Below are 27,592 nucleotides of genomic sequence, written 5' to 3'. Positions count from 1 at the left end.
CCGCAGGGAACGGCCGAGGATGATGCAATCGTCTTTGGGGAAGGCACACCTTCCAGTACATGGTGCGGAGTTCACTATATCGAATGACCGATGAAATTGCAGTTCGATATACAACGCAGCTTTCCTGTACTCTTACATGGGATTTTCAAGGGGATATTTCGTGAGTTCGATTTAGCCAAAATTCGAATTATCCGGTTTCGATGTATCCGGGGCCACAGCAATATCAGAGAAGTCTCGCACGAACCTTGCGGTGCACTGCGAAGAGTGTAAGAGATGCAAAACTGACTTTTGTAACAGCTGACTTTTGTAACAGGCAAGTTTTGAAGAAGGATATGGATAAGTTGACACAAGAAAAAGTGTCTGGTGAACAGTGTGTTTGTACACCTTCTGTGTTCCTATTGAGGAAGGAGGTGGAACTCCTACACTTACTGGCATGACAAGAACGAAAGAAGAAGTTAGCTGTACGCAAATGAAGTGAAGAGAGAAGAAGGTGCACAGGTGTAAATATCGTAAAAACCTGCATATAATACGAGGCTTTCTTACTGACTTTATCATGTAAGATTTTTGCCTCATATTTTATGCAGATCCGAACAAATTTCAGCCTAAATTCACAGTTCTGGCCTCGTTACTAATCAGCGCTATCAGCATCGGGCTTCCATCAAGAGGAGGCACTATCTAGTGGTGGTGTAGGCTAACTGTGTCAATAGTTTCGGTTTCATCGTGCTGACCCCGTAATCGTCTTGACCACGGTGCTCACTACGCACATGCGACCGGAAGCATGCCGAGCACACCCCATATGATCTCTCATACCTCACACGGGTCTCTCACGGGCTGCTCCCGCCATTCTGACCATGCCCTACAGCCGAATCGCTGAAGCTTGACCACTACTCCCGAGGAGAGCGTCAGTCACACCTTCAAGAAATGCGGGAAACCGAACTCGTTTAGGGCACCAAGAGAGATCTTATACGGAAATTTGTCTAGCAAGGGACTCTCGGCAGACGATACACGTACCTGATGACAACGATCGCAAAAACCTCGAATCTGAGAACGCTTCCTGGGCACGCGCTGTGCGCCGTGTTAGACACTAAAAGGTGCATGATTTCTAACGGCTCACTTGCTGTCGTCCCGCATCTGAGGTGGAAGTGGCGTACTGGTTTTAGGACCGCTGGAAGACCCGGTGGTTTCCACGATTGCCAGGTGAATGTGAGCTGCTGTTCTCATGGTGCATGACATACTCCTATCAAGCGTATCGGCACGAGAAGGGGACCAAACCAACATTGGCACATGAAGGTTCTTGGCACTATTCTACGCCTGGTGCGGGCGGGGTGGTGTCAGATGCGAAAGTGTGGAGCCCGTACAATTCGTGGGACTTCAAAGTGTAGTGCAAAAAATACTTTTGTTGAGCTTTCCTCGCTCGCGTTATACATGGGTGAAAACTTTTTCCTGTTTTTGCTATCCCAAAATTACACCTCTTATTATATGCAGGTTTGTATTATATGTGGGTTTTTACGTTCAGACAGTTGTCAGTGCAGCATTGGCCACGCCTCTGTGTGTTCCTTGTGTGTCATTGTTTGTTCTACTGCATTTTTCATCATGTTTTACCTTAACTGTTATTGATAAGTTTTTAAATGAAACACTTGGAGTTGAAGTAAAAACTGTGAAAAAATTCATCACATAGGCAAAAAGAACAAAGAATGACCGAGGCCAATTATTATGAAATTTTATGACAGCAGAGAGAAGCAGCAAGTGCTGAAAAATTGTAGCAAACTGAAAGGAAAATCGGTTAGCGTAAGTAATGACTATGTGAAGGAAACGGTAGCGATGCGAGGAAAACTGGGGGAAAGTGCTTCTGCTGAAAAGGTGCAGGGAGGGCGATAAGGTCTTTTTGATCGACGACAAACTAAAAGTAAACGATAAGTTATACGAATGGGACCACGAGAAGAATGTGTGCTCGCTTCTAAACCCCTGAGATAAGTACATTGCACGCACTCGAAGAACAGGCAACACGCGTGAAGGTTATGGCTCCTCGGATAGTCTCGACGAATCCCCGCCTGAATCCACCCTTTGATAGCTACGAATCTTATCACTGAATGCTCGTAGCATTGTAAACAAAGTGACCGAGTTAGAATATGTATTGCTGACAGAAAGTCCACATGTGCTAGTCGTAAGCAAAACATGGCTAAACAATAGTTTGCCTAGTCACTGTATAGCACCCGCAAACTACCAGATGTTCAGATGGGATAGGACCACTCGTGGTGGTGGAGTTGCAATTATTGTTAAAAGATCTATAGATGTGGTAACGATTGAGTGCACTCTGCCTGAAACAGTCTGATGCGAGATTACTTACGGGAGTGCTACTTACCTTGTTGGAGCAGTGTACAGGCCACCTGCCACTTCACCAGAGTTTCTTGATGAACTAAACATGTTCTTGTGCAATCATTTGAACTGTAACACCAGACTAATAATGACCGGAGATTTTAATTTGCCAAATATTAACTGGGACAATTTACTACCTGGGAACGTAGAAATTTCTAGCGTCGAAAAATTGCTGCAAATAATGTTTTCGCACAATCTAAAACAAATAACGCCTGATTCTCTGTCACTATTGGACTTGGTGTTTCTTTCGGATAGAGTGGGTGATTATAGCGTATCTGTAAAAGACGGGATATCTGATCATAAGATGGTTTCTGTGCACATTCATGTCAGAGCAAGCTCACGTGCCTTCATACCTGTGCAAGTTAAGGATTATGGGCGGGCATACTGGATTTTTTATAATTGTCTTTTGGTGAATTCGAACTCGCCTGCGATTGTGAATCGGTTGAAGAACTATGGCTGCGCTTTAAGAATACTGTCAAACATTGTGTTGACAGATTCGTTCCTACTCGAGAAAAGAAAATAAAACCCCGCAATCCTTGGACTAATCGACCTGTTATACATATCAAGTGCAAAATAAAGCGGTTACGTCGGAAGAAAAATTGCTCAGCTGAGGTATCGAAATTGCGAAGTACATTAAAAACAGCTCTGAAGGAATCAAAAGAGCATTTTTGCAGTCAAAAATTAAATAGCTTCATCAAAACAGCACCTAGGAAGTTTTGGCTTTACCTGGGTGGCAATAAAGAAGAAATAAACAGAATTCAAGTTAGCGAGGAAATAGTGACAGACAAAACAAATATAGCAGATCATTTCAATCAGTTTTTCTAATCAGTATTTTCTAAACCATGCAATGATGACCGTGGCAGGTATCCTCCTTCTTCCTTTTCATGTTCAAGTGGAGACCTGGTTGGGACTCCGGAGGGCATGTTTAATCAACTGTTGCTTTTGGATTCTAAAAAAGCCAGCGAATCAGACTGAATACCCACTCGGTTTCTAAAGCGATATGCAGAGTGGGCGTCATTTTTCTCGCACAAAATTTTTATGAAGTCCCTACACAATCACACGTTGCCAGAAGATTGGCGCTGCGCAGTCATAATACCTGTTTTTAAAAGCGGTAACCGATTAATCACAAATAACTATTGCCCAATTTCCTTGACAAGTATCAGTTGTAAACTCTTAGAACATATTATAAGTAAGCATATAAACTTTCCTTGAGGATAACGATTACTTATAACAGCACCAACACTGTTCGTTCCGAAAAGGACTATCAACCATAACACAGCTCATAGAAGCGATACATGATTTCAATTCAGCCATAGATGCCCAAGAACAAATTGATGTCATTAGTGTAGATTTTGCAAAAGCATTTGACAAAGTTCCACACAGTAAATTACTTTTTAAGTTACATAAAGCAGGAATTAGTGAAACTATTCTGAAGTGGATTGAAGCTTATTTGAACAATCGCAGGCAAGTTTTGCGTATGGGTGACTGTTTCTCTTCAACGTTAGAAGTGTTCTCTGGCGTTCCTCAAGGGTCGGTTCTAGCTCCTATATTGTTTTTAATTTATATTAACGATATTAACGAGGTTACTGAGTCTCCTGTAGAGTTGAAGCTTTTTGCAGACGATTGTTTAATTTACTCTCGAATAACTCTGACGCCCAGATCAGAATAAACCGAGTCCTTCATTCCTTGCATCTTTAGTGCGAGAAATGGGACATGGAAATTAACTACACCAAATCAACTTTCACACATATAACAAATAAAGAGAGTGTTAGGTTATATTCTTATAACGTTGGAAACAATAAACTAAAAAATGTTGGTACCTTCAATTATTTAGGAGTCACAATTACACATAACCTTCAGTGGCATAAACACATTAATAATGTGTGCTCAACAGCTTCACAAAAACTTTTTGAGAAAGAAATTAGAATATGCAACAAAAGATGTAAAATTAACAGCCTACACAATGTTCATACGCCCATCCTTGGAGTACGCTAGTGCTGTCTGGAGCCCCCACCAAAAAGATTTAAAAGATAAACTAGAACGTATTCAAAGAATGGCCGCTCGTTTTATTTTGTCAAGGTACAGAAGAATGGACTCGGTGACGGAAATATTAAACATGTGAACTCGAGTTGTACTTGAAAATCGAAGGCAAAAATCTAGGTTAAAGCTTTTATTTTAGATACTCCAAGGACATTTAAAGATAAGCAAAGATAGATATATTCACTCCCCGGGAAAACGGAGCGCCAGAACAAACCACACGAGAGCAATCAAGCCTTATGTCACACATGTTGATGTTTTCCGCAACTCCTTTTTTCCTGATGTGATTGAATCTTGGAATGCTTTGCCAGTTGAGGTTGTTGAGCAGACGGATGTGCACAAATTCGAATGATCCATTGATGTTTTGTATAGAGAGCGTAAACTTGACAACTTGACGTCATTATAATATGTTATGAATTGTATTTTATTTTATGCCCTCCCTGTATCGACCCTTAAGCGAGAGTTAACAGTATCAATAGAAAAAAAAAACAACTAATGCCTTGAATTTTAGCTGTTACATGAATGGTATCCATACAATCATTTTATATTTATTTTGCAATTTTATAGCTTAGATGCTAGTGCCAGTCATGAAGTGCACAAGTAACTGTAAGTGAAAAGTAAACTTCACAGGCATCTTTTGTTAATATAGCTCTTATTTCAATCAACTTCCTGGCTTACGGTTGACTGAGTGGCTTGGCCATGTCAGACCACCATATTAAAACACATGCCCAATCTTGGCCCTAGCTAGTCCGGCTCAGTATGCTGCTTCGAAGGTCTTTAGTTGTATTTCTTGGTTTGAAAAATTCAATATGCTCTGTGAATGCCTTAAAAGGGACGTTTGGGAAGACGTGCAAAGGCTCGGGGGCGGGGTGATGCATCCCCCCCCCTGTCAGGGTCCTACATAAGCTGGACACAGTGGAGAACAAAGAGATGCCTGTTTGGAGGTGGGGGGGGGTCAGCATTTGTGAATCAAGTTTTGCTTTCTAGAATGGTCTGTAGTGAGCAAATTATGCTGCAGTTAAAGCAAAATGAGAACCAAACTATTTCGTTTTGCAGCGCATATGTCTTAGGTAACTATAAAAAGTGACATTTGGACATTTGGAAATGGGGTGGGGGATACAGGAAATGTGCAGAGTAGGTCAGGGATCACACATGGGTTGCCCTAGACAAATTCACAAAGAAGAAATAGGCATGGGCAGGGCATGAAATGCAAAGTGAAAACTGAGTGATGTTCTCATTTAGGGCAGTGGAGTCTATTCAAAGGGGGGCATAGCAAGTGTTGATGGGGCAGACATCCAGGGGGCCAAATGAGAGTGGGAAGTTTGTGGGGATGTGGTTGCCACAACTGATGTCCAACAAAACTCTTGGAGGTGATTTGAAAATTCCTCTGTCCTGCACAATCATGATGATGGTGACGAAGATGCATGACGTGTCGTGACGCAGGTGGGATATGCAACGTTTGCGAGAGGAACAGCAAATGGAGCGCTTGCGTCGCAAGCAGCTGCGCTCACAGCCAGAAGCTGAGCGCCCCCCTGCGTGTCCCCGCTCCTTCTGTGGGCACCTCCGAGACGGTGGGTGTCATGCCGTTGTCTGGTGTATAAGATTGGGCAAAGAAAGAACGTGCACCTTTCCTTCATATCCTTATCCTTCCCTCCTCTCCAAGTTTACACATGCTAGCAGTATTATTTACTTGGAACACCATGAGCAGAGGCAAGAAAGATGCCTCACTAGCCGTGAGATATGTTCCCTAAAATTTTATTGCACACTCTGCTTGAGCCTCATCTTTTGACTGCCTATGTTACTGGTAGCTCTCTCTTAAAAAATTAATCCCTAATCCAAGAGCCATGGGGAAGAAAGGATTGCCCATCCTTGTGCCCTTGGCATGAAAAGCTGCTTTTGATGCCTGCATCTTCAGTGGGTGGGCCACGGTGACGAAGTTCGCATTGGAGGCTAAGAGCAGTGTGCTTTTGTGTGGCTCATTTTTTTTTTCTTTCACATACAGTGGCCATCTTTTTTATGTGTAGCTGGTTTATGTGTGCTCAGATGTGCATAATTACAAATGTGCTACTCTTCTTTCTGTCTCGCCATGTGCTGCTTTACCTTGCAGACACCATGCTGGGCAGATTATTGGGCTGTGCTCAAACAGAGCATGCCACTCGGTCGCATTGTGATGGCGCTTTAACTGCATACTGAATCCTGCTAACCAGGTTCTAAGTTGTACATGCTGAAATCTTGCCTTAGCTACTCCCAAGCAACTTGCTTGATAAATTCTAGTGCAGCCAGCGCTAGAATGTGCATCGCGAAAGAATTTATCTTCATTCAGAATGTGGTAATCCTATTTTAGCCTTAGTAAAGCAATTCTAACTGGTAATGACCTCAGTTTGAGAAATGTTCTGTCAAAAAAATTGTTCTTTATTATTCCTGTTATCTGAGCACCTCAGCATTATCAGACCTGATTCACTTTCTTCTCACCAAAAGATGGCGAGAATTTTTTTCTTTTCCGTAAATTTTTGCAATCTTTGTCTTTTGATGCAGTAAAAGAGCACACTGGGTCGCCTACCCTGATCCCTGTCAAGCTGACACTACTTTTGAGCAATCATTATTCTTGTCTTCAGGGAACAGCGCAAAAAACATGGATGGGACACAAGAGCAAAAACACACAACGAGCGCTGACTTTCAACAAGTTTATTCCGAGGCATACATTGCTTTATACACTGTTGCGCACCACACGAGACACAGACACGTGACTTCTGCCACACGTATCACCATTGTACAATATCCAACAGCTTCAGTTTTTTCTTCTTTTTTGGTCAAAAGTACAGATGGTTTGCTGGTACAGTCATCTCTAAGCTTTGCTGTCTCGGCTGCCTCGATTATCTCTCGAACCAGCTGCTTGGCGTGTGTATCACCAACTTTACATTGTGGATACCCAGCCATACAAGCTTTGGATAGGCAATCTCTCACATGTATTCCAATATGCTTGCGTGCTTGATCGATGTTAATTTTACGTTCTTTCTGTCTATCGTTAGTAAATCTGCCGGTCTGTTCTATTTCCACATTTCAATGGCAGGGAATAAACAGCACCTTCCGCGCATTCGACAAAGCGAGTCTGGTGATTTTAATACACCCTCGTGCGGTGCGCAACAGTGTCTAAAGCAATGCATGCCTTGGAATAAACTTGTTGAAAGTCAGCGCTCGTTGTGTGTTCTTGCTCTTGTGTCCCATTCATGTTTTTTGCACTGTTACCTGGAGATGAATAACCAACAAGCCCAAGCTGCTGTTCTGATTATTTTTGTGTACAGCCTGTAGAACGCCTACTAATCTGGCCATTTTTCTAGCCATGATATTGCTACATGTGTTCACCTGTCTTCCCCTCTTTCTAATGAAAAATACAGTAGAATCTCGCTGATATGAATCTAGTTGGTACAAATTTCGGGATGACATGAATTTTTTAAATTTTCTAGCTGCAGTGCATTGCGTGCAGTAGCACAATTTCAGATACTCCAAGTGCTCTCTCACGCCAACTGCTGTCGCAGCCTTGGGCAGTACACTCTCTCCTGTTGCACTGTATGTACTAGGAGCAGTTTTCGGTGGTGTGCACTCAGCATATGGCCAACGCTGCAACCTCTTATCGCACCGTACGCACCACTCGAAGTTTGCGGCAGCACGCAACTCGCAAGTAGCGACGTTGCAGTCATCAGTCTTGCTCTATGCCTTACAATTGGCGTGCTGTGGCCGTGTGGCAGTATGGCCGTAAAGAAATCTGCTCGGCCATAAACAGATCTGTGTGAATGGCTTTACCATGCTTCTGCTTACTGATTCTTGTTCATTTTGATCGTATGGATGTTTTCATGACCCCATGAGATTCATATCATCAAGATTCTGATGTACTTAACGAAGAGTGGATTAATTTACATATATTGTTTCCTATGCAGTTTTTGGATGTCGACACTGTGTTTCGGAGTGGCAGCTGTGCCCCATGTCTACTCGCGCCTGGCGGCTTTGCTGAGCTTGCTGATCTTTTTTCTTTACTGAGTTGACATGTGTCCCAATGTGCATCACCTGCTAACCTTGTTTTTGCAGTCCACCACGTCGAAGTGGTTGAGGCGTTGCCCGTGGTCGCCTTCGGACAGCCCATACCGGACCTGGAGCCGAGGTGAGTGCTCTACAGGGTGTTTAATGCAGTGAGGGCCTGACACTGTTTAGCTATGCCCTGTATGTTTCTTCGGCTAGTCGATGGAAGCGCAAAGTCAAGTCTTGGTGACGTGAGGGATGAAGAAAACTGCTGTATGTAATTGCTGCTTCTTCAATCATAGTATTCCTGTTCTTGAGGCAGGCTGACCTTCGTGTTGCAGGAATTAAAAACAGTGAAAAAACGATGGTACTGCAGTTTTCTCATTCTTCACGGGACCTAGACCTAACCTTGACGTCATAGCCATTGCCCGGCTGTTGAAACCCAAATTGAAACAGGTGAGAAAAGAAATTTTATTGAATTATTTACCAATAGAAGCAAAAACCATGTGGTGATCCATGTGCAGTAATGCTCTTAAGCATCATCAAATAAATAATAAAAACGTGTGCCCCAAATTAGGGGTTTATACTCCTTCAAGACAAGAATCAATGGACGCTTTGTAAAACTCTGTGCAACGAAAGCCCCTTCACCTTAGCAGCAAAACCTGTTCTGGGAGTTGAAATCAAACGCAGTGCTGGTGACGTCTGTTGTGACAATAATGCTGAGCCCATTCCCTGCACTTTTTGTCGCTGTTGTTTAAGGGGTTAAAAATGGTCCTGCCAAAGCACTGCTTACAAGGTACCACTCACACTTGCCTGAGTTGCAAATGCGAAGGAATGCGTCTCTTCAGGATTGTGCAGGAAAGAAGTTTTGAAACAGAAGTATCCAGTGCTGCAACAAACTACTGCACCTATGACATGCCCTGCCACCAGGGGTTTTCACTATGCAGGGGAGCTAACAGAGTTTTGCAAAGCGTCTGTAGGCAAAGCGATGGAAACAAGGCAATTGGTAGTTTGCTATTTTTCACTCATCCGCATTGAGAGACTACTGGGGATTATGGTGCGTATATGAATTAGTTTCTGCCTCGCAGCTTTGTTGTCATGTCCGTGTACATTTTTCACAAGGGAACTTTTTGTCCACTGCATATTCACTTCAGGTGAAATGAAGGAAAGAAAGTAAAAGTAAAATTTTTTTTGCAAGCTTTGACCATTCTCGCAGAAATGAATGAACAGAGCAACTGACCTCCTGAGCGTACTTTTTAGCCTAAAGATGGCTTTCAGTGGTACATCTAGAGGAGGTGCATCGGGCTCACTGTGGGGGGCCTTTAATGTGGCAAAGCGTGTGTGGGAGCAAAGTGCTGTACAACTTGTCAAGGGCATGTTCTGAGGCCTTTGCTCTGTGGTGGTTGAGGTAGCACTCCACAGCCTGCATTTCTTCTTTATATTTCATGAGGACATGCTGTGAACAGCAGCTGTTGGCACGCCGCCTGTGTTGCAGAGTTTATATCTCTCTTGCTGTGTTTTCTAATGCTAGATCTGCAACTGGCCAACAGGGGGCCATGTTTTTGTGAAGGCTCTGTCAATTTAATGTGAAGTTAGGTTTGAGGTATGCAGAAAGAGGGCAAGAGGTACGGCAGAAGTGATGGGCGCGATGATATGAAACTAAAGCTCTCCCGGGGCTAAGAAGAACAAAAAAAGGGTCACTTTTCGAATTGATCAGTACTTCAAAGCACCCACATGCAGTTTTGCGGAGGTTTCATTTGTTGGTGCGCTGTCGTCGACAACATTGTAAGGCAAAAAGGACTGGGGCTTGAAGAGGGGGGGAAAAATATGACGAAGAAATGCTTTCGAATATCGAATGAAAAATAAAATATCTGATCAGTGAAAAATAATGGAAACCTTGTTCATTTAAAAATTTATGTGGTACAAAACGTAAATTGCACTAGAATTGCACAGAAGCATATACCCTTATAAAAAATCCAGTGTGCATTTTCACAGGATTCCATACACAGTTTTTTTGTATTGGATGGGCCTGCACGAAACTGGGTGGAGCTGTCATATCATGTAAGAGCGTTTTGTTGGTCTAGTTGGTGACAGTTCATCGTAAGATCAACTGTCGCGCCTTGATCTTACGATGAACTCTCATACCGCTCCTGAATACAGTAAACTGAATAATATGACCTTCAAGGGACAAGAAAAAAAATGTCCGAATGAACCGAAACCTTGAGTTACCGAATGGGCGTAAAGAAAAAATTGCCAAAAGCCATTTGCATCGCAGCAATTTTATCTGATGAACACTTGCACGATGGTTTTTGCATTTGAGACGAGATCCGAGCGAGAACGATATTTTTCCCAGTTTTGTGTGGTGCTTCACTTTGTGCACTCTTTCAGGAAGGCCCTCTTCAGAAAATGGCCCTATTTTGAGAATGCTTCTCTGCGCAGTCCACACGGTCAAGCATTGCAGCAAAGCGTGTAGTTCAGTGAATTTGAAAATTTTCAAATAATCAAAAATTCTGAATATCACTGTTTCGAATAGGAACATGATTCGAATAAACAAACATTTGATTCATATTTGAAGTTTTGAGCAGTCACGCACCCCTAACGAAAACCCAATATGGATGCGTAGGCTCATTTTTTGCAAGCCATGAACTTGGCAAAAGTGCTGCCTCGAGCGGACAGTTTCTTCCGAATATTAATGACACTTGTGTTCATTTTAAGTGATGTAAGTGCAGAAAAGGTCGGAGACGCGGAAGAGTGCTACTAGATGAGCAATACCCCTTTGTGTTCTGTTTAGGACCGATATCACACAGAGGGAATGCCTGCGTGCAGGTAACGCAGCATTTAGTTCCCTCCATGACTGCGTTGTGAATAAGTATTCTGTGGTCCTGAGGCATGCTCATTTCTTGCTCGCTTGACCGTGCAGGGAGTTTTGTGTCCCATGGCTCGCGAGGCATGGGGAACAGTCAAGAACAGCCGATGGCCGATCTCGAGCAAAACACAGGAAGCAGCAGATTGGACATTGGCGATAGCCATTGAAGGATTCCAGGTGTGAGTACTTACTTGTGCTATGTGTTGGGAGTTGCACCCTGCACAGTGCTGCATGTGTGTCATCACTGCTTTAAAGTGATGCTAAAGACCATTCAGCTCTTGATCATCGTCATCATTTACTCACCCTTAGGTGTCCTGGGGTAACATCGGCTTCCATGCCACTTTCTGGCCGTACTTTTTTTAGCAGTTGAAATTGCTTTTATTACTGGAAAAATTTTGTTGAAAAAAAAATTGGCTTTTTCTTTTTTTGTCACATTTGAATCTTGCGATGTCAAGTCCAAAAAAATTGTAGAGATTCAACTAGCCTTGAACCAAGTTCATGAGTGTTGGCCATTGGCCACAGCCACAGTTGTTGCTGCTACTTCGACCTTGGCTCGCTTCCATGCTTGCTAAGCTATTGGCAATGGACTAGTCTGGCTTCTCGTTTTCCGATGGTCTCGGTAGCCTGATTGGCCTAAATCAGCGTCGCAATATTGTTTTGTCAGCATAATTGGGAAGCCTGGGAGATGGTGGATACACACTGTGGACAAGCTGCTTTTGTTGGCCAGCCATTTGTGAAATCAGGATTATGAGTGAACACAGACAAACCACGTAAAGAGCAGGGCTTTGAATCATTGAGGCAGTACCAACTCACCTAACTTGCTGCTTTACTAGCAGCGAGGTTACTTTTCCCATTGCAAGAGATGGGTTCTTTCCTGGTGGTAGCACAATTACTGTGCCCTGGTTGGCTCATTTTGTACATTGCCTCATGCTACGTTCTGTTTATTTTACTTCTGTCACGAAAGTAAACTTTAGTTCACGGTCACAGCTTTATTCTTGACTTCTGTCATTTGTTTGGAACATTTTATTCTTATGCCATCAATTGTCAGTTTGGGAAAGGTAGGATCATGAAATCTGACTGCCCAGTTACTTCTATGTAACATGAGGTGCAGTGGCAGTGCTTTGCAGAGGTAAATAGTACACTGTTTATTGCACCTCAAAGTGAATGCAAGTCTGTATGCCGAGGTAATGGTGCAAGCAGAATTCGCCACTCCCATTACTTTTTATTTTCGCCTGTGTTATGCTAACGCCAATGTTGCAGAACTAGAAAATTTGCCCTTAATGGCTGGTGCCATAAATAGACAGACCAAGTAAGTTACAAGCATACAGACCAAATAGAGAGCTACCAATGGTGAATTTAAAATGCTTTGATCAAGCAGCTGCTAAGGTCTTATGGAGACATTTTCAGATGGGTTGATTTTTTTTTTTTTTTAGTTTGCCGAGAAAGATGCTGTGTACTTGTGATGAATGGTAGTGTCATATGTGACAGGGTGCCCTGTGGGAGGGGGGCTGCAGTATGTTGTGCAGGCTCATGACGCTGACCGCAAAGACTGCGGCCTGAAGAGAGCCTCGTCCCAGGACTGAGCCCCTGGGGCCCAGGAGCTGACTGTTGCATGCTGGCCGACCGCCAAGCAGCTGCTGTGCCGCGATGGGACACCGCCGACCCCACTCGGGCCCCGTGCACCACGAACACCACCACGCACGTGCGTTTCCCGCTGCCCTCGGGTCAAGACGGCGACGAGCGAATAAAATGGACGGCACTGCCTGCCACCCCACGGACCTTCCGCTCGTCGTGGCTGCCCCGCTTTTGGGGTAATGAGAGAAGACGTGTTGTCTATGGGAGCAGTGTTAAGGTGGTGGAACGCTGGTCGATCCGCCACCTTGAGTTAGTTGCCTGCGAACAAAAATTTGCGATGGTGTATCATCCTAACCAAAGTGTTGGAAAGGGCTTCCAGGACTTTGGTTGCGATAAATGCAATGGGCCACAGCCAAGATGTTGGGACCTCTGTTCATCCCAGCATATTGGCTCCCTTGAATGATATTTCTTAAAATGTGCGTGACGTCCCTCGACAAGATATTGGAATGAGCCTTCAATTCCAGCATCTTGTTTCTTGCAAGGATGCTGCGAGTGCTGATAACAATAGCATTGGCAAGCCTACAGAGGTGTTTGAAGTCTGACCAACTTCCAGCACCTTATTCTGTGGCCAGCCTGTTGAGAACCTCAGTGTGTCCTTTCCTGCTCTGGTGGACTGTTACTGAATGACCTTTGTCACATCCCTGAGTGGGCACTCAGCATGCCAATAAATAAATCTGCTTTTTGTGCATGCTCAGTGTCCTCTTGGAAAACCAACTGAGCATTGGGTTTATGCCACGTGGATTTTGAAGTGTGCAAAGCACTTTTCAATCTGCAGTGTAGTGTCAAAGATGCAGCAGAGGAAAACACGGAGGGATGGCATAACACAGAGCATGGGCTCTTGTGTCTAGATGGGGTTAAAGTTGCAGTACGGAGTGTGCCCAAGCCGTTGCTGGTCAGGCATGAAGATGAGCCGTGAGCCAAACCTAACACAATTGTAGCGATTGTGTTAGGATTTTGTAATCATTTGTATTGCGAAAGCAATACTAGTCTAGGTTTCGAGCCTTCAGCGTAGCACGGCCAGTAGCCACGTCTTACCCACATGACACTGTGACATCACTCCCGACGTGACACTAGGCTGAGAGCTGGGCTACCAACTTAAGCAGTCGGCAGGAGCTGCCAACTTGGGTCTCTCGTTTCACATGAGACAGTTATGTCAGAATCAGCCTGCTAGGACCCTGGCATTCACGTTACCCCTATAGGCCACTAAGGCGCATTCATACGGCTTGGTTAAAGCGGGGCTTTATATTTGGGCTGAGGAAGAAGAAAAAGAGAACGCTCGGTCACCCGCAGCTAATGCTTTCGCTCAATATTTGGTTCACCAGCGTTGAATCGTAATGTTTTTTCTTTTTCTCCTGGTTTTTTATGTTTTTTCATTGATTTTCATATTGATGAAATCGTGGAGGCTCGTAATTTTTCTGTAGTCTTTCCTTTCTCTATCTCCCAGTTTGTTCACATTTCTCCCAGTTTTTTTTACATTTCTTCATTGGCTATAAGTGGTGGAGCCCCGGAACCTTTTTACTTTTATCGAAGTTATTAGCCAACTGTCAGCTACCCAAAGCTACTCTATCACTGTTACAGGGTGGTTCTCGGAGCCACTTAATAGATTGCTACCGGTTACACCGACGGTGCTAAAGCCAGGATTGGGCATTTAAAAGCTGCACTCTAAAGGCACCTCACATGTAACAATTTCAATTCCTGGGCAAAGGCCTCTTTCAAATTTTGCCAATTAACCCAGTCTTATGCTAATGTGTCTCTTCAACTTAATGCCTGGTGAAGGCAAGTCGGAGCATGCCTCTTATGAGCATGGGTTTGACCGTAACCAAAATTTAGTCTTATGCAGTTCTGTCCGGGTACGCAAGTTAGTAAAAAAAATACTTGCAAACTGGGTCCCTTCCCAGTCCTACGGCTGAGCATAATTAGCTTGCAGCACACTTCATAAAACGCAGAATGGTCTTCCGACATAGCCACCTGAAGAGATGACTTTACATGGATGATTCTACCTGTTATATGCTTCCATAGTTGCTATTCAGTAATATCCGCTGGACATCCGTCAGACATCTCTTCTGGACACACTGCAATACTGCGGGATATTCCTCGATGCTCGCTAGGTTTTTGTAGGAAAGTCACAGGCATTATTTTGGTGTCAGTGACTGCCTTAAGTGGATGGTTAGTGTCTGCTTTAAAAAAAAGAAAAAAAAAAGACAACATGCAGTTTATGCATGGCTCATCTTACTATGTTATCCCCCTCCAAAATAGTATCTTCCCATACCTTTTGTGTCCACGCCTTTCTTGTTTGCTTTGATTTACATATGCAGCAGGACCTTGTTGGGGCTACAACACTGAAAAAGGCATTAGAAACAAAGGCAGCAGAGCAAAAAGAGAGCAAAAAAAGAGTGTTGGAATATACTCAAATATATAGACACTATTATGCAATTCAAAGAGAAATAATTAGCACACATTATGTAAAGGCAGTGAGATAAGTAAAAGAAAGACCACCCTCTGTTGTTTAGATGGACTTTTTGCCTGAGTAGCTGTGGAGACAAGTTCTCTTCCATCATCTTGCCAAGCCTACACACTGTGTTCATGCATGCATCCACTTGCACATACATGGGCAGAAATCATCACCACTAGCCTGACTACACCCTTAGCAGAGCAGAGACCTCTACCACATCCCTCAAATTAACTCGGTCTTGTGCCAGCTGCACCCATTTGTTCCCCATAGACTTCATTATCTCATCCGGCCACCTAACTTTCTGCTACGCTTTCCTTCCCTTGGAGTCCAATTTGCATACCTTAGCGACCATCTGCTATCCTTCCTTCGCATTACATGTTCTGCCTATGCTCATTTCTTCTTCTTGATTTCCACTAGAATGTAACTAACTCTAGTCAAGTCCTAGACATTTTGGATAATGTTCACTGAAGAAGGGAACCTTACACTTACATAACAAAAGACATTATAAAACTAGCTTTGAGATGGTGCAAAGGGTGCTTGTGATATTTTGGTTTGATGCGTAAGGAGTTTTTTTCGTAATTATTATGAGTGCAGTTTATGTACACTGGATCCATTCATTCTGTTTGTGTAGGGGCTAGTTCATAGGCCCAATTCTGTAACTGCATCGAAAGTATCTGTTTTTCTGTCGTGACCACAGTATGGATGCATTAGCACATTATATATATAGGCAGAATTTCAATAACAAACACAGATACATATAAGGAATTGGAGGCTATATGGAACTGTTCTTAAGTGTTGTTAAAGGAGGGGACACTTCAACTTTGGATGCAAGTTTTTTTCTTTGGAACTGTGCACAAAACAATATTGTAAATGGCCTGCATTCATCTTCAGCAGCTAAATAATTCATAGTTCACAATTCATAAGAATTCATAATTTTTTCTTGTGCAGTTTCAGTATCAATCACTGAACAATGACTGTAGCATCATGAACAAGTTCCAGTCACTCGAGTTTTATATAAAAGGAAGCCTGCCGTATGGTTTTATTTATATTTTGTATTTCGAATTCTTGGGCGGGCTTGCGTAAAGATTGTTGTGAATTAAAGGGAACAAAACAGCAATCATACTGTATTCTTTGGGCACCTCAGGTGCCCTCAGCGTGCCTATAATGTCACAAGTGCCATTCGAAGGTTGGAACTGAAACTGCACAGATTAAAAAAAAGAAATTGTTATAAATTATTTATTGCTTTTTTTGCACAATCGATGTGGATGTTCATGTTTGATCAAATACTGCTCATCATTTCAAAGACAGAACACATAACAAATATTTGTTAAGAAACAACCACATGCGATTTCTATTTTAAATATCAAATGCAATTGGATAAGAAACAGACATATCAAGCTCACGAGCTCCAAGTGGTGCTTACTTAGATGGCAATCAGCAGGCTATGCCATGCGACACAATGACTGATAAGGGTGTAGCTAACATGCTCACTTTCTGACAGTGCCGCGGAAGAGACGGTGCCGTGGACCATTGGCAGCTGGGTGGTCAGCATGCCTGTACGTCTCACACTTGTCGACAGTACCCTAGAAGCTGTGTCACAGAAAGTACTAGCCATTTTTCGTAAATTTTTTTCATTTTCGGAACTGCGTCTCCCAAAGCAGCCACATATGTATTTTTATAGAGGTTGCACTGCGGTCTGTGTTTACACCATGCTAGCCACACATTGCTACAGTAACTTTGCTGACTTTACCACAGATGCGCAAATTTATTTGGCGTCCTGTGCTTAGATTTTGGTGCACGCACATAAAAAATAAGCTCTCATTAGTTAAATTTATCGTGCAAACTACTACAATGAGTCCTAACCCTCTCTGCTTTCACGCAGAAATGTTCCGTTCTACCGAAATGAACGCTCGTCCACTTGAACTAGCACATAGCCACGCAAGTAGTGTGGCATGCCGCATTAGAGGGGAAGGCTCTGTCAGAGTATGCCTTCAAGCTCCTTTTGGCTTTTAACACAAGAGCATCAAGGCTTCGTTCTAGTGGAAAACCCGGCAACGCCAGTGGTGTAACTAAAAAATTCACATACGTTGAAAAATTTCCAGGTCTCATGGTTAGTGCGCATTCAAGAAGTACAGTCGAACCCGTATTTGATTTTTGGTTATATTTAACTCACGGAATATTCCCTTGAAAATCCCATGTAAAAGTATAGGAAAGCTGCGTCTTATATTGAACTCAAATTCACCGGTCGTTCAATATATCGAACACCGCATCACGCATTGAATGGTGCGCCTTCCCCAAAGACGATCGCATCACCCTTGGCCGTATGCCGCGTGACATTTTCAAGCCACGCGCGGAAGAAATGAGAGGGAACAGTTGGCGATGGCTGGTCTAGGGCAGCGCTGCACCCCTTCCTCAAAGGCACGCGCATCTGCAGTGATCGTTTGCTGCGCACCAGTATGTGATGTTTGCAAGCCATGTGCATGAAGGAACGAGAGGGAGCAGACATGGTGTTCGGGAGAGGGGAAAAATGCGATGGAGCGAAGTGCAAGGGTGTGCCTATTCTTCTGCCGAGCTTTCTCGTTCCTTCGTATCTCCTTCCCGGTCTTCGTTAGCTCCAATAAGCCAGCTCAGCCCGTGGCAGACAGAACGTCGGACGCTTTCTCCAGTGTGTGTTGTGAACCCTCTGTGCCCGGCGGCTGACATGCGATGTGCGTCTTGTGTCGGCGTGATGAATGTGCATAAGCTATGGCGGCTATGGACATTAAAAAGAGGCAGATCCATTTTTTTTTTTTTGTGAGAGTTGTGCATCCTTGTCGTCGTGCTGAACGTGCGGCATAGTATAAGCTATGACGGCTGCGAATGTTAAAAAGCAGCATATTTTTTATTTTTTTTTGCGATAGTCGACCATCCTTATGTTAACGTGCCATGCAGCATAAGTGTGGCGGCCGCAAACGTTAAGAAGCAGCAAAAGTTTTTTTTTTTCGTTTGCGAGAGTCGCCCATCTATGTCGTCGGGCTGAACATGCAGCGTAGCGTTAGCTATGGCGGCTGCTAACGTTGAGATGCGGCAATTTTTATTTTTTTTTTGTGGGAGTCATTCATCCTCGCATCTATGACTCAGCGAAAGCACGCGGTCAGCTGCGATCATGTCACTGGCTTTTAGCATTGTTCCCTTCTAATGGCATTTGCAGCTATCACGCTCTCCAATGATTTTGTGGCAGTGGACTACGCCTGCCCCAAGCGCGGGGTGATAAAACGAACCAGGCTTGTGCAATCAAGCCATCACCGGCATTCTGCAAAGTTCGCTCCCCGCCACTGAGAAGCTATCAAAAGTATAGTCAAAAAATAAATGCCCTGACATTATCGCTGCGCAGCATATTGGCACGCTGCCAATAAATGAGCTGTGGATGCGACGGCTGAAACGAAAGGATGCGCCACCAATACGCTCGCTATTTCTGCCGCGGCAATGCAAAAACCTGTTTTGAGCCGTTACGGCGGTTCTAGCGGCAAGAGCGACGCAGTTCCAACAAGTTGGAAATTTTTGCTCTGTCGCTGCTGCTTATTGCTGAGTTCGCTCAATCGCTTTCATGTGAATCGCCCTTAACATTTTTTTTTTTTTTTTAAATTCTCGGGGGCAAAAGTGGAGAGTGGGTTGATTATGCAACAAATACGGTATCATTTTTCATGATCTTAAGCGGCGTCTCAAACCGATTTCTGTATATCGAATTATTGATATGCTGAACTATTTCATGATCCCCTTTGAGTTCGATATATCCGGGTTCGACTGTAAATGATTGCTCCGAAAAGGAAATTTAGGGCGAGGTGGGTATTGCACCCTCTTCTCTTTTAGCCTGATCAGGCTCTCTGCTCTATGCAGAGGCTATGCAGACATGCTCGTACGACTTGGTTAATGTGGGCCTTTGTATCTATGTCGGGTGGTCTCGACCGTATTGGGGCAGCTCACGACTGTATGCAAATGAGTGTGCATAGGATAATACAGGCACATATTAGAAGATAAGTGATTAGGCTAGTAGCAGGTTGCATGCACATGATAGAGGATCCCCGAGGGTAGCTAGAAGATGGAGCCATTAACGCTGTTATGTCATACCCTTAAAGGCGAAGCTTGACTGACTGCCCAATTTTTTCCTTCTTTTTCTTCCCTGCTGAGTGAGGCCTTTGGTCTGAGCTGTTGTCCTCTGAGTCCGTACTCTTAAGTTTGCGTCATTATCGAAAGTGTCGCTATCTCGCATGACCTCGAGTCATCTAATTGGTGGTACCAGAACTGGAAGTGGTAGTGACATTCGGTTCTGGTGGTTCCACCAATAATTCAGTTCCGACATTTCTACCAATCGGATGACTCGAGGTCAGTGAGATAGCGACACTTTCGATAATGATACAAACTTGGAGTATGGACCCAGCTCTAGTGGCACTTCTGCCATGCCAGAGCAATGACTGTTGCAAGTCTGATCATAGTAACGCTCACCTGGTGGTGTGCTGCTGTAGTATGAGAAGAGCGGGAAATGACCACTGGCATTACAATATGAAGAAATAGCTGTTCAATTCATCTACTTAGTCATTTAGTGCAAATGAGTATCATGCTTGAATGCCACATAATGCTGGAGCTCTAATTGGTTGGATAACTGCACGTTAACAAATGCTGCTCCATGTGATTCTCTAGTTAAGTGCTATGTGGTTGTGACTGAATATGTTGAGTAATGGGAGCTTTCAGCCTGCATATATTTTCGGAAAATCTGTCTCCTGATCGGGAGGTACGTTTCAGTGACAATGAAGTTGAAGCCATATTTCTTTACCTTTGTGGCTGTGGTGTGGTGGATGCCAGGGAAGTAGATGCTTGCTTATTTCAGTTGCTTACATCCTTCCTGCAGATAAATCATCCGCTGATACATCAGGGTAGCAAGTGCTGAATGGTAGCCACTTCAGGGCACTGGAGACGCCTTAGTTTTTCGTGCATCGCTCCCTTGCCTGGTGTCCCTGGAGTCACTTTTAGCTGCAGCGTATTAGACTTCTCCGTGTGTTGCTCTGATTGCAGCAGGAGTAGTAGGGATCAATATTTGTTCCTTGTTGCAGTCATAGCCAGAGTACCGTAAAAATCCGCGTATAATATGAACCCGCATATATATACATATACACGTACTTGGTTGCTAGAGGTTATACAGAAGTGAAAAATAGCTTCATACTGTTTCCAAGTTTATTTGGAGTCGACATTTCGGCAGGAAACTTCGAAACAGTATGAAGCTATTTTTCACTTGTATATATATATATTTCTTGCAATGTTTATTTGAATTCAATTCAATTCAATTCAATTCATTTGTTCAGTCGTGTCCGACTCTTCGTGACCCTATAGACCATATCACGCCACGCTTTCCGGTCTCTCACTATCTTCCTAACATCACATAACTTCATCTGCAGCGCCTCGAGGATGCCATCTAACCATCGCGTTAGCTGCCTACCCCTTCTCCGGTGACCCTCAACCTTTCCCAACATCAAATCTTTCTCCAGCGACTCCTCTCTTCTCATCAGATGACCAAAGTAGCTGAGCTTTAATTTTTGCTATGGTCGGCAATGTCGACTGATTTGATCTTCTGGCCGTCCAAGGAACTCTCAAGAGTCTCCACCAGCACCACAATTCAAATGCGTCAATTCTTCGGCGGTCAGCCTTCTTCACAGTCCAACTCTCGCATCCTTACATCACAACTGGAAAGACCATAGCACGAGTTATATGGATCTTGGTTGGCAGTCTAATGTCTCTGCTCTTTACTAGGCGGTCAAGGCTAGCCATGGCTGTCTTTCCCAGAAGCAGGCGTCTCCTAATTTCATGGCTGCAGTCTCCTTCCGGGGTAATCTTGGAGCCCAAGAAGGGAAAATCTGTCACAGGTTCCACTTCTTGTCCCTTGATGCTCCAGGACTTGATAGGGCAAGACGCCATGATCTTTGTCTTTCTAATGTTCAGTTTAAGCCCAAACTTCTCACTCTCTTCTTGTACGCGCATCATAAGTCTCTTGAGTTCCACTTCACTTTCTGCTATTAAAGTGGTATCATCCGCATATCTAAGGTTGTTGATAAGTTTTCCAGCAATCTTCACTCCAGCTGAAGACTCGTCCAGGCCGGCCTTCCTAATGATGCACTCAGCATGTAGGTTAAATAGGCAGGGCGACAGTATGCAGCCTTGTCTCACTCCTTTCTCAATCGGAAACCAATAAGTAAGACCATGCCCAGTTCTGACTGTGGCCTATACAGGTTCCTGAGGAGACAGATGAGGTGAATTGGAACTCCTATCACTTGGAGAGCTTGCCACAATCTACTGTGATCTACACAGTCAAACGCTTTCGCATAATCAATAAAGCAGAAGTAGATGGGTTTCTGGAACTCTCTTGCTTTTTCCATGATCCAGAGAAGGTTGGCAATCTGGTCTCTAGTTCCTCTGCTCTTGCGAAACCCAGCTTGCACGTCCGGAAGCTCCCGATCCACATACTGCTGTAGCCTACCTTGGAGGATTTTCAACATTACCTTGCTAGCATGCGAAATAAGCGCGATCGCGCGGTAGTTGGAACAATCTGTGGCACTGCCTTTCTTTGGAATAGGGATGTAAACTCACCTCCTCCAATCCTGTGGCCACTGCAGGGTTGTCTAAATTTGCTGACATAATTTATACAGAACGATAACAGTGTCATGGTTGAGGTTTTGAAGCAACTCGGCTGGAATGCCATCAATTCCGCTAACTTTGTTCTTAGCAAGGCTGGCTAAGGCTCATTCAACTTCACTCTTCAGGATGCCCGGCTCGAGATCAGTAATCACGACCGTCCTATGTTGGGTTTGCACATCCGGGTCCTTCTTGTACAGTTCTGTGTTTCCTGCCACCTCTTTTTTATCTCTGAGGCTTCAGTGAGGTCCCTGCCTCGTTTGTCCTTTATCACGCCCAGCTTAGCACAGAAGCTTCCTTTGATATCTTTGATTGTCTTTTACAGAGCTCTTGTGTTCCTCAATTGGCTGTTGTCCTCAACTGCTTGGCATTGTATGTTCAGGAAGGCATTCTTATCTCTCCTTGCTATTTTCTGAAAATCCGCATTGAGAACCTTGTATCTTTCTCTTTCACCCATTACTTTTGCCATCCTCCTTTCCTCAGCTATTTGCAAAGCCTCTTCAGATAACCAGTTTGCTTTCTTGCATTTCTTTTGCTTTGGAACTACCTTAGTAGCAACTTTTTGTATTATATCACGAACATCAGTCCACATCTCTTTAGGCTGTCTGTCTTCTAGATCTAATTCTTGCAATCGATTCCTCACTTCCACAGCATATTCTGTTTATTACCTCAGGGCATAAAAAGAATGCTATGAAGGATGAAGGGTGTGGTCAAATAAATGGAAAAAGGGTTGGCTGATGCAATGAAGTCGAGGAGTGAACAGTGATGTGGTTCCTGCGTCCAAGCGGCCTATGACCGGATTATGTGGGGAGCGGCCAGCTGCCACCAGGTGCCATATCCGCGTCGGCTTCAGCGTTTGATATTCCCACAGCAGGTGATGGATGTCAGCTTCTGTATTTCTGGATTTGCAGACAGGGCACCCAAGGTGTGGATTCCAATCTCAAAATCGAGGCCACTTTCGAATCACTGCCGGTGTTAGGGCCATTCCAACTAATTCTCCGAAGCATCACCTCCTCTGCACGGGCTAGACCGCGGGGGAAGCTTAGGGGAGGCTTACCGTACACAGAGGTATGAGAGCACGTGTACGGCGTCAGAGGTGCTCCTTTCTTGTTAAAAGTAGGGTAGCATTGTCCAATGTTATGAGGTTTGGCGATGTCGAGGTTGAGGGTGAAAGGTGGATCGCAGAATCCGCCCGACTTTGAGCACTTGTCATGCAGAGTCCATTCAATACAAATTGGCTGTGGTACACGTGCCGCTAGACTGTATGTTTTGGCAGATTTTTGTGTTACCACTAATGCGTTTAAGTAGCTTTGTCACCTGGAGGGCATCAGTGCGTATCACAATACAGGCCGTGGAAAGCATCGGAATGGCGGCCACAGAGCGAATCGCCTCTCAAGCAGTTCCGCACAAAAAGATGGAGATTCCATTAATTGAAATGATGTATTGTTCAGTGAAGACTTGCTAGGGCTGTAAACTGCAGTTGTCACTTCGCAGGCTTGGAAGCTTGCTTCGACGTAAATATGATGGAACCCACATATAATATGAGATGTAATTTTTGGATAGCAAGAATCTAAAAAAGTTCTCATTTGCATATAATGCGAGCAAGCAAAGATCACTGAAAGTTATTTATTTGCACTACATTTCGTGGTTGCGCGCAAAACGTACATGCTCTGCGCTTTTGCGCCCAACGCTCCCCCTCGCCAGGCTCCAAATACTGCTGCGAACCTTCATGTGCCGTTGCTAGATCGCTCCTCTTCTCGCGCCGACACGCTTGATCGGAGAATTTCATGCACCGTTGAGAAGAGCAGCTCATGTTCGCCCCGGCAGTCTTGGAAGGCACATGGTCCTCAGTTTGTTCTAAAACCAGTACGCCACTTCCAGCTTGGACCTGAGATGGCAGCGCACGAGCTGTCGGCTAGCATGGACTGCGCTATTGCCTATTTTCGTCTAGCACAGCCCGCAGGCGCGCGGCGTATGCATCCAGGAAGTGTCCACGGATCCGAGGTTGCCACTATTGTCGTCGTCCTTTCTCTTCAGTATCTCTAAACACATTCGGTATCCTGCATTTCTCGATGGTGCAACCGACGTGCTCCTTGGGATTGCTGCTCAAGCGTCCGCAATTTGCCTGTAGGGAATGGCGAGCATGGCCGGAAAGGCCCATGAAGAGTCCCATGCAACGTGCCGAGTGATCCTTTAGCCATCCCTACATTGTGCGAGGTGCAAACGACCACATTCCAGTCGCGTGTGCGTTGCGGGAACTGCGGTCAAGATGATCGCAGGGTCAGCGTCGTGAAGCCAAAACCATCGAAACAGTAGGCCGACACCAGCGCTTGAGAGTGCCTCCTCTAGCTGGAATCTTAATGAGTTAGTGCCAACATTCTTAGATACAGTTGGAAAACTGCGCTGGCACATGGTGCTGTGGAGTGGGCCCAAACAATTGCCTATATGACGTCAGCCAATCTCAGAACGTCCGCAGCGCCCCTTCCCCCTATGCAGGGGATGGATAAGGCGGAAATTTTAAATGCTACTTAACCTCTCCTTTCAGCAAAGCAACACAAAATGAAACTGCGTTTGTGTTTTTAAGCACTGTTTTATACGCATATAAAAGCCACCGCATCTACTGCTACTGACATGTCTGAAGCAAGGAGGTTGCAGACGCGGCTGAAGCGTGTCGTCTGCTGCCGCCTGCTTGAGATACATCTGTAAACGCGTTGTGTTTTCATGCATACAAAAGTGTGTTTAAAAAACACAGACGCAGTTTTATTTTTTGTTGCGTTGCTGAAAGAAGAGGGTTAGTAGCATTTAAAATTTCCACCTTACCCATCCCCCACATAGGAAGAAGGGGCACTGCGGTCGTTTTGTGATTGGCTGACATATATAGGCGATCATTTGCGCCCACTCAGCACCACGCAGTTTTCCAACTGTCTCATATCTAAGAACGTTAGCGCCGATTAATAACGAGGCCGGAACTGAGAATTTAGGCTGTAATTAGTTCAGATCCGCATATAATACAAGAGAGAAATCCGACATGATAAAATAGGGAAAAACACCCTTGTATTATGTGCGGGTTTTTACGGTAATACATTGAGGAAGGTAATACTAAGAAACCAATCTGGCCCATTCGCTGCTTCAGCCCCATAGTGTTTGGATATGAGAGCATAACCAATATATAGGAGATTATATAGAGTCATATAGGCAAAAAGTTATATGGGCAGATGAAATTAGGAAGTTTGCGGGGATGCTAGGATCAAATGAATGTGATTAATGGAAGGGATAGTGGAGAGGCCTTTGTCTTGCAGTGGGCGCAGTCAGGCCGGGAGTAATGATGATGTGCCAAGTTCAAAATTAATTGAGCTCCCGTGTGATCTTCAAGGCAAGCACGACGCTCATTTGCACCAGATTGCAGCAGCCATGCTGAGGGCTGTTAAGAGCATGGTGGCAGTGTCCTACGCTAGTTAGGTACACTATGCATGCCTCACGTGGATGTGTGGGGCTTTTCAACTGTCAAGTCTGGTCAGGGCGATTGTAAGGTGCGCACACACACACACACACACACACCCCCCTGTTAGTCTCCAGAAGACGCCATCGTAGTGCCCATCATCCACTTCATGGACAGACCAGCATTTCATAAGGTGGAGGTGCTTTCACCTGGCGGTATAGACAGTGGAAAGAGGTAACGTGAAATGTTTCACTGATGAAGGTTTTGCATGGTGAAGAAAGAAGCTAAAGAGCAGCTGAACAAATTTATTTTTTTAGAATTTACTGTCAATGGATATTTTCTTGCCTTACTCAGTTGCAGAAGCAAAAGTGCCAGTGTTCGAGGGCAATGTTAAACTTAGATGACTAACCATTCCTTTATAAAGCACAAGCTTCAGAGAGTTGCAGCTGGTGGCTTGTGTTTAGTTTTATGACGCATAAGCTACTGAGGTTTTAATGTGCCAAACTTTTTTTTTTGTTGCAGTAAAGGACCTGACAGTGTTCAGAGCTAGCAGCAAACAATTGCAGCATGTCTGAGCCATAATGGGCACGAAGGAGAAGAAAAAAATCTAAAAGAAGCTTAACAGCATTGCTTGACTCCACAGGGAAGCTCCCCAATCTCGGTGTGAAGCATTGTGCATGTACCATTTTTATGTTGCATCGCAAAGATCAGCTGCTAGAATATACCGGCTAGTGTTTTGAGTGCCTGCTTCCTACAGCTGAAGGACGTAGCACCACTCGCCGTGAATGTTTATTGTAGCTAGCTCCAGACTGGTACTGCTGCAATGAGACATAGTTCTGAAGACCAGTCCAAGCGAGTACATCTCTCCCATGTTTGTGACCTTTATAAACACTCCTGTGAGGCTGCATACATTATGCTTCTTACGTGCTCCAACAACCATGAATTTTGTAATCGAAATGTTAGAGAAGGAAATATTGCGATTACAACGGCACTGTGACATATTCCTTTGAGCCACAAACGGTAATGGAGCTAAGTGGAGGCTAGGAATGGGGGTCAGTGCACCAAAAATAAACGGAGCTGCACAAAAAATGTACCGAGCACTTAATGTTTCCTGCGAATGCAGCCCTAACTCTTGCTGTGGCATTTTGTTTACTTTCAATGAAAGCAATGCTACAGAGCCATCATCAGTAACTAACCTCCCTGCTCACCCACACACACACCTGCGTTCTGCATGTCGCCTCGCAGTGAATGTCCTGGCACAGTTTGGGGTCACCAAGTAGACACTAAAATCAAGAATGGGTTTCTTCTGCACCTTTTGACAAGCACGCATTACAAAGTGAAAAGAAAACGTTCAGAGGCTATAAGCACCATGACTTTGTGAGAAAGTGAAGAAGCACAGCAGAAAGGTTATTTGGCGAGTCGAGATTGACAGGAGCAGCATTGCAATGAAATCCGCAGTTAGCCATGTCGAGAGCCTCTCTTAGTGATAGCAATGTAGCTTTTTTTTTTTTTTAAGAATGCCCTTTTATTTATTTTTTTTTTTTTTTAAGAATTCCCTTTATTGTCATCGTCTAGAGAAGGTCCAGTTTCTTCATATCGGGAACATTTAGTCTAGCAAAAATTACATTGATTCATGTTGTGAATGTGCTGCTAGCACAAATGTAGCATCTAGCATACTATTTGCTAGTATAGCCTTTAAACTGAATAGATACTGTGGTTTTGGTGATGTTTAACATTTTAATGACTGTTCTAGTGGGATGCAAAATAAAAAATAATCCTGCTTACAGCTATCCTTTCTAAAGCAGTAGGGTTTTAGTAAACTGGTTGTGCATCGTTGGATTGCAGTTAGTGGATGAGTTCAGTTGAATTTATCATGGAACAAGGGCTCAAGGAGGAGGATGGTCTGATCTCACGTAATTTCATCCTTATTATGCCCTCGTCTTCTGTGATGTAGGGCACGATTGTAAAAGTGCTTAGAAAGCAGACACAGGAAGACAGATGCAGAGCTTTTTTTCTGTCTTTGTCTTTTCAGCACTTTTATTGATCTGTTGTCCTGTTCCACAGAAAGAAGACAGAGCTGGGACTGGGCTAGCATTTACATTGGCCTGCGACC

The 27,592-nt window shown here is 44.2% G+C and overlaps 1 protein-coding gene across 2 annotated transcripts in view; it reads left to right on the top strand.

Moving 5' to 3' along the window:
- LOC146201120 (uncharacterized) overlaps window positions 1-27,592 on the top strand; it is a 122,688-nt gene that overhangs the window by 91,567 nt on the left and 3,529 nt on the right. The window contains exons 6-9 of one of the 2 annotated variants that reach the window (XR_014705292.1): window positions 5,857-5,984; window positions 8,497-8,569; window positions 11,348-11,472; window positions 12,808-13,104. Coding sequence is in view for 1 of the 2 variants with exons in the window: in XM_084595647.1 (XP_084451773.1) it covers window positions 5,857-5,984; window positions 8,497-8,569; window positions 11,348-11,453 (307 nt within the window). In the remaining variant the exon portion in view is untranslated. Of the gene's footprint in view, window positions 1-5,856; window positions 5,985-8,496; window positions 8,570-11,347; window positions 11,473-12,807; window positions 19,262-27,592 lie in introns of those variants that run through there. The other variant, XM_084595647.1, reaches the window with a different exon arrangement.

The sequence above is a fragment of the Amblyomma maculatum genome, chromosome 2, assembly GCF_055883805.1.
Source record: "Amblyomma maculatum isolate TAMU_Amacu chromosome 2, ASM5588380v1, whole genome shotgun sequence".
NCBI classification, from domain to species: Eukaryota; Metazoa; Arthropoda; class Arachnida; order Ixodida; family Ixodidae; genus Amblyomma; species Amblyomma maculatum.
This window is presented reverse-complemented; position numbering and strand designations above follow the sequence as displayed.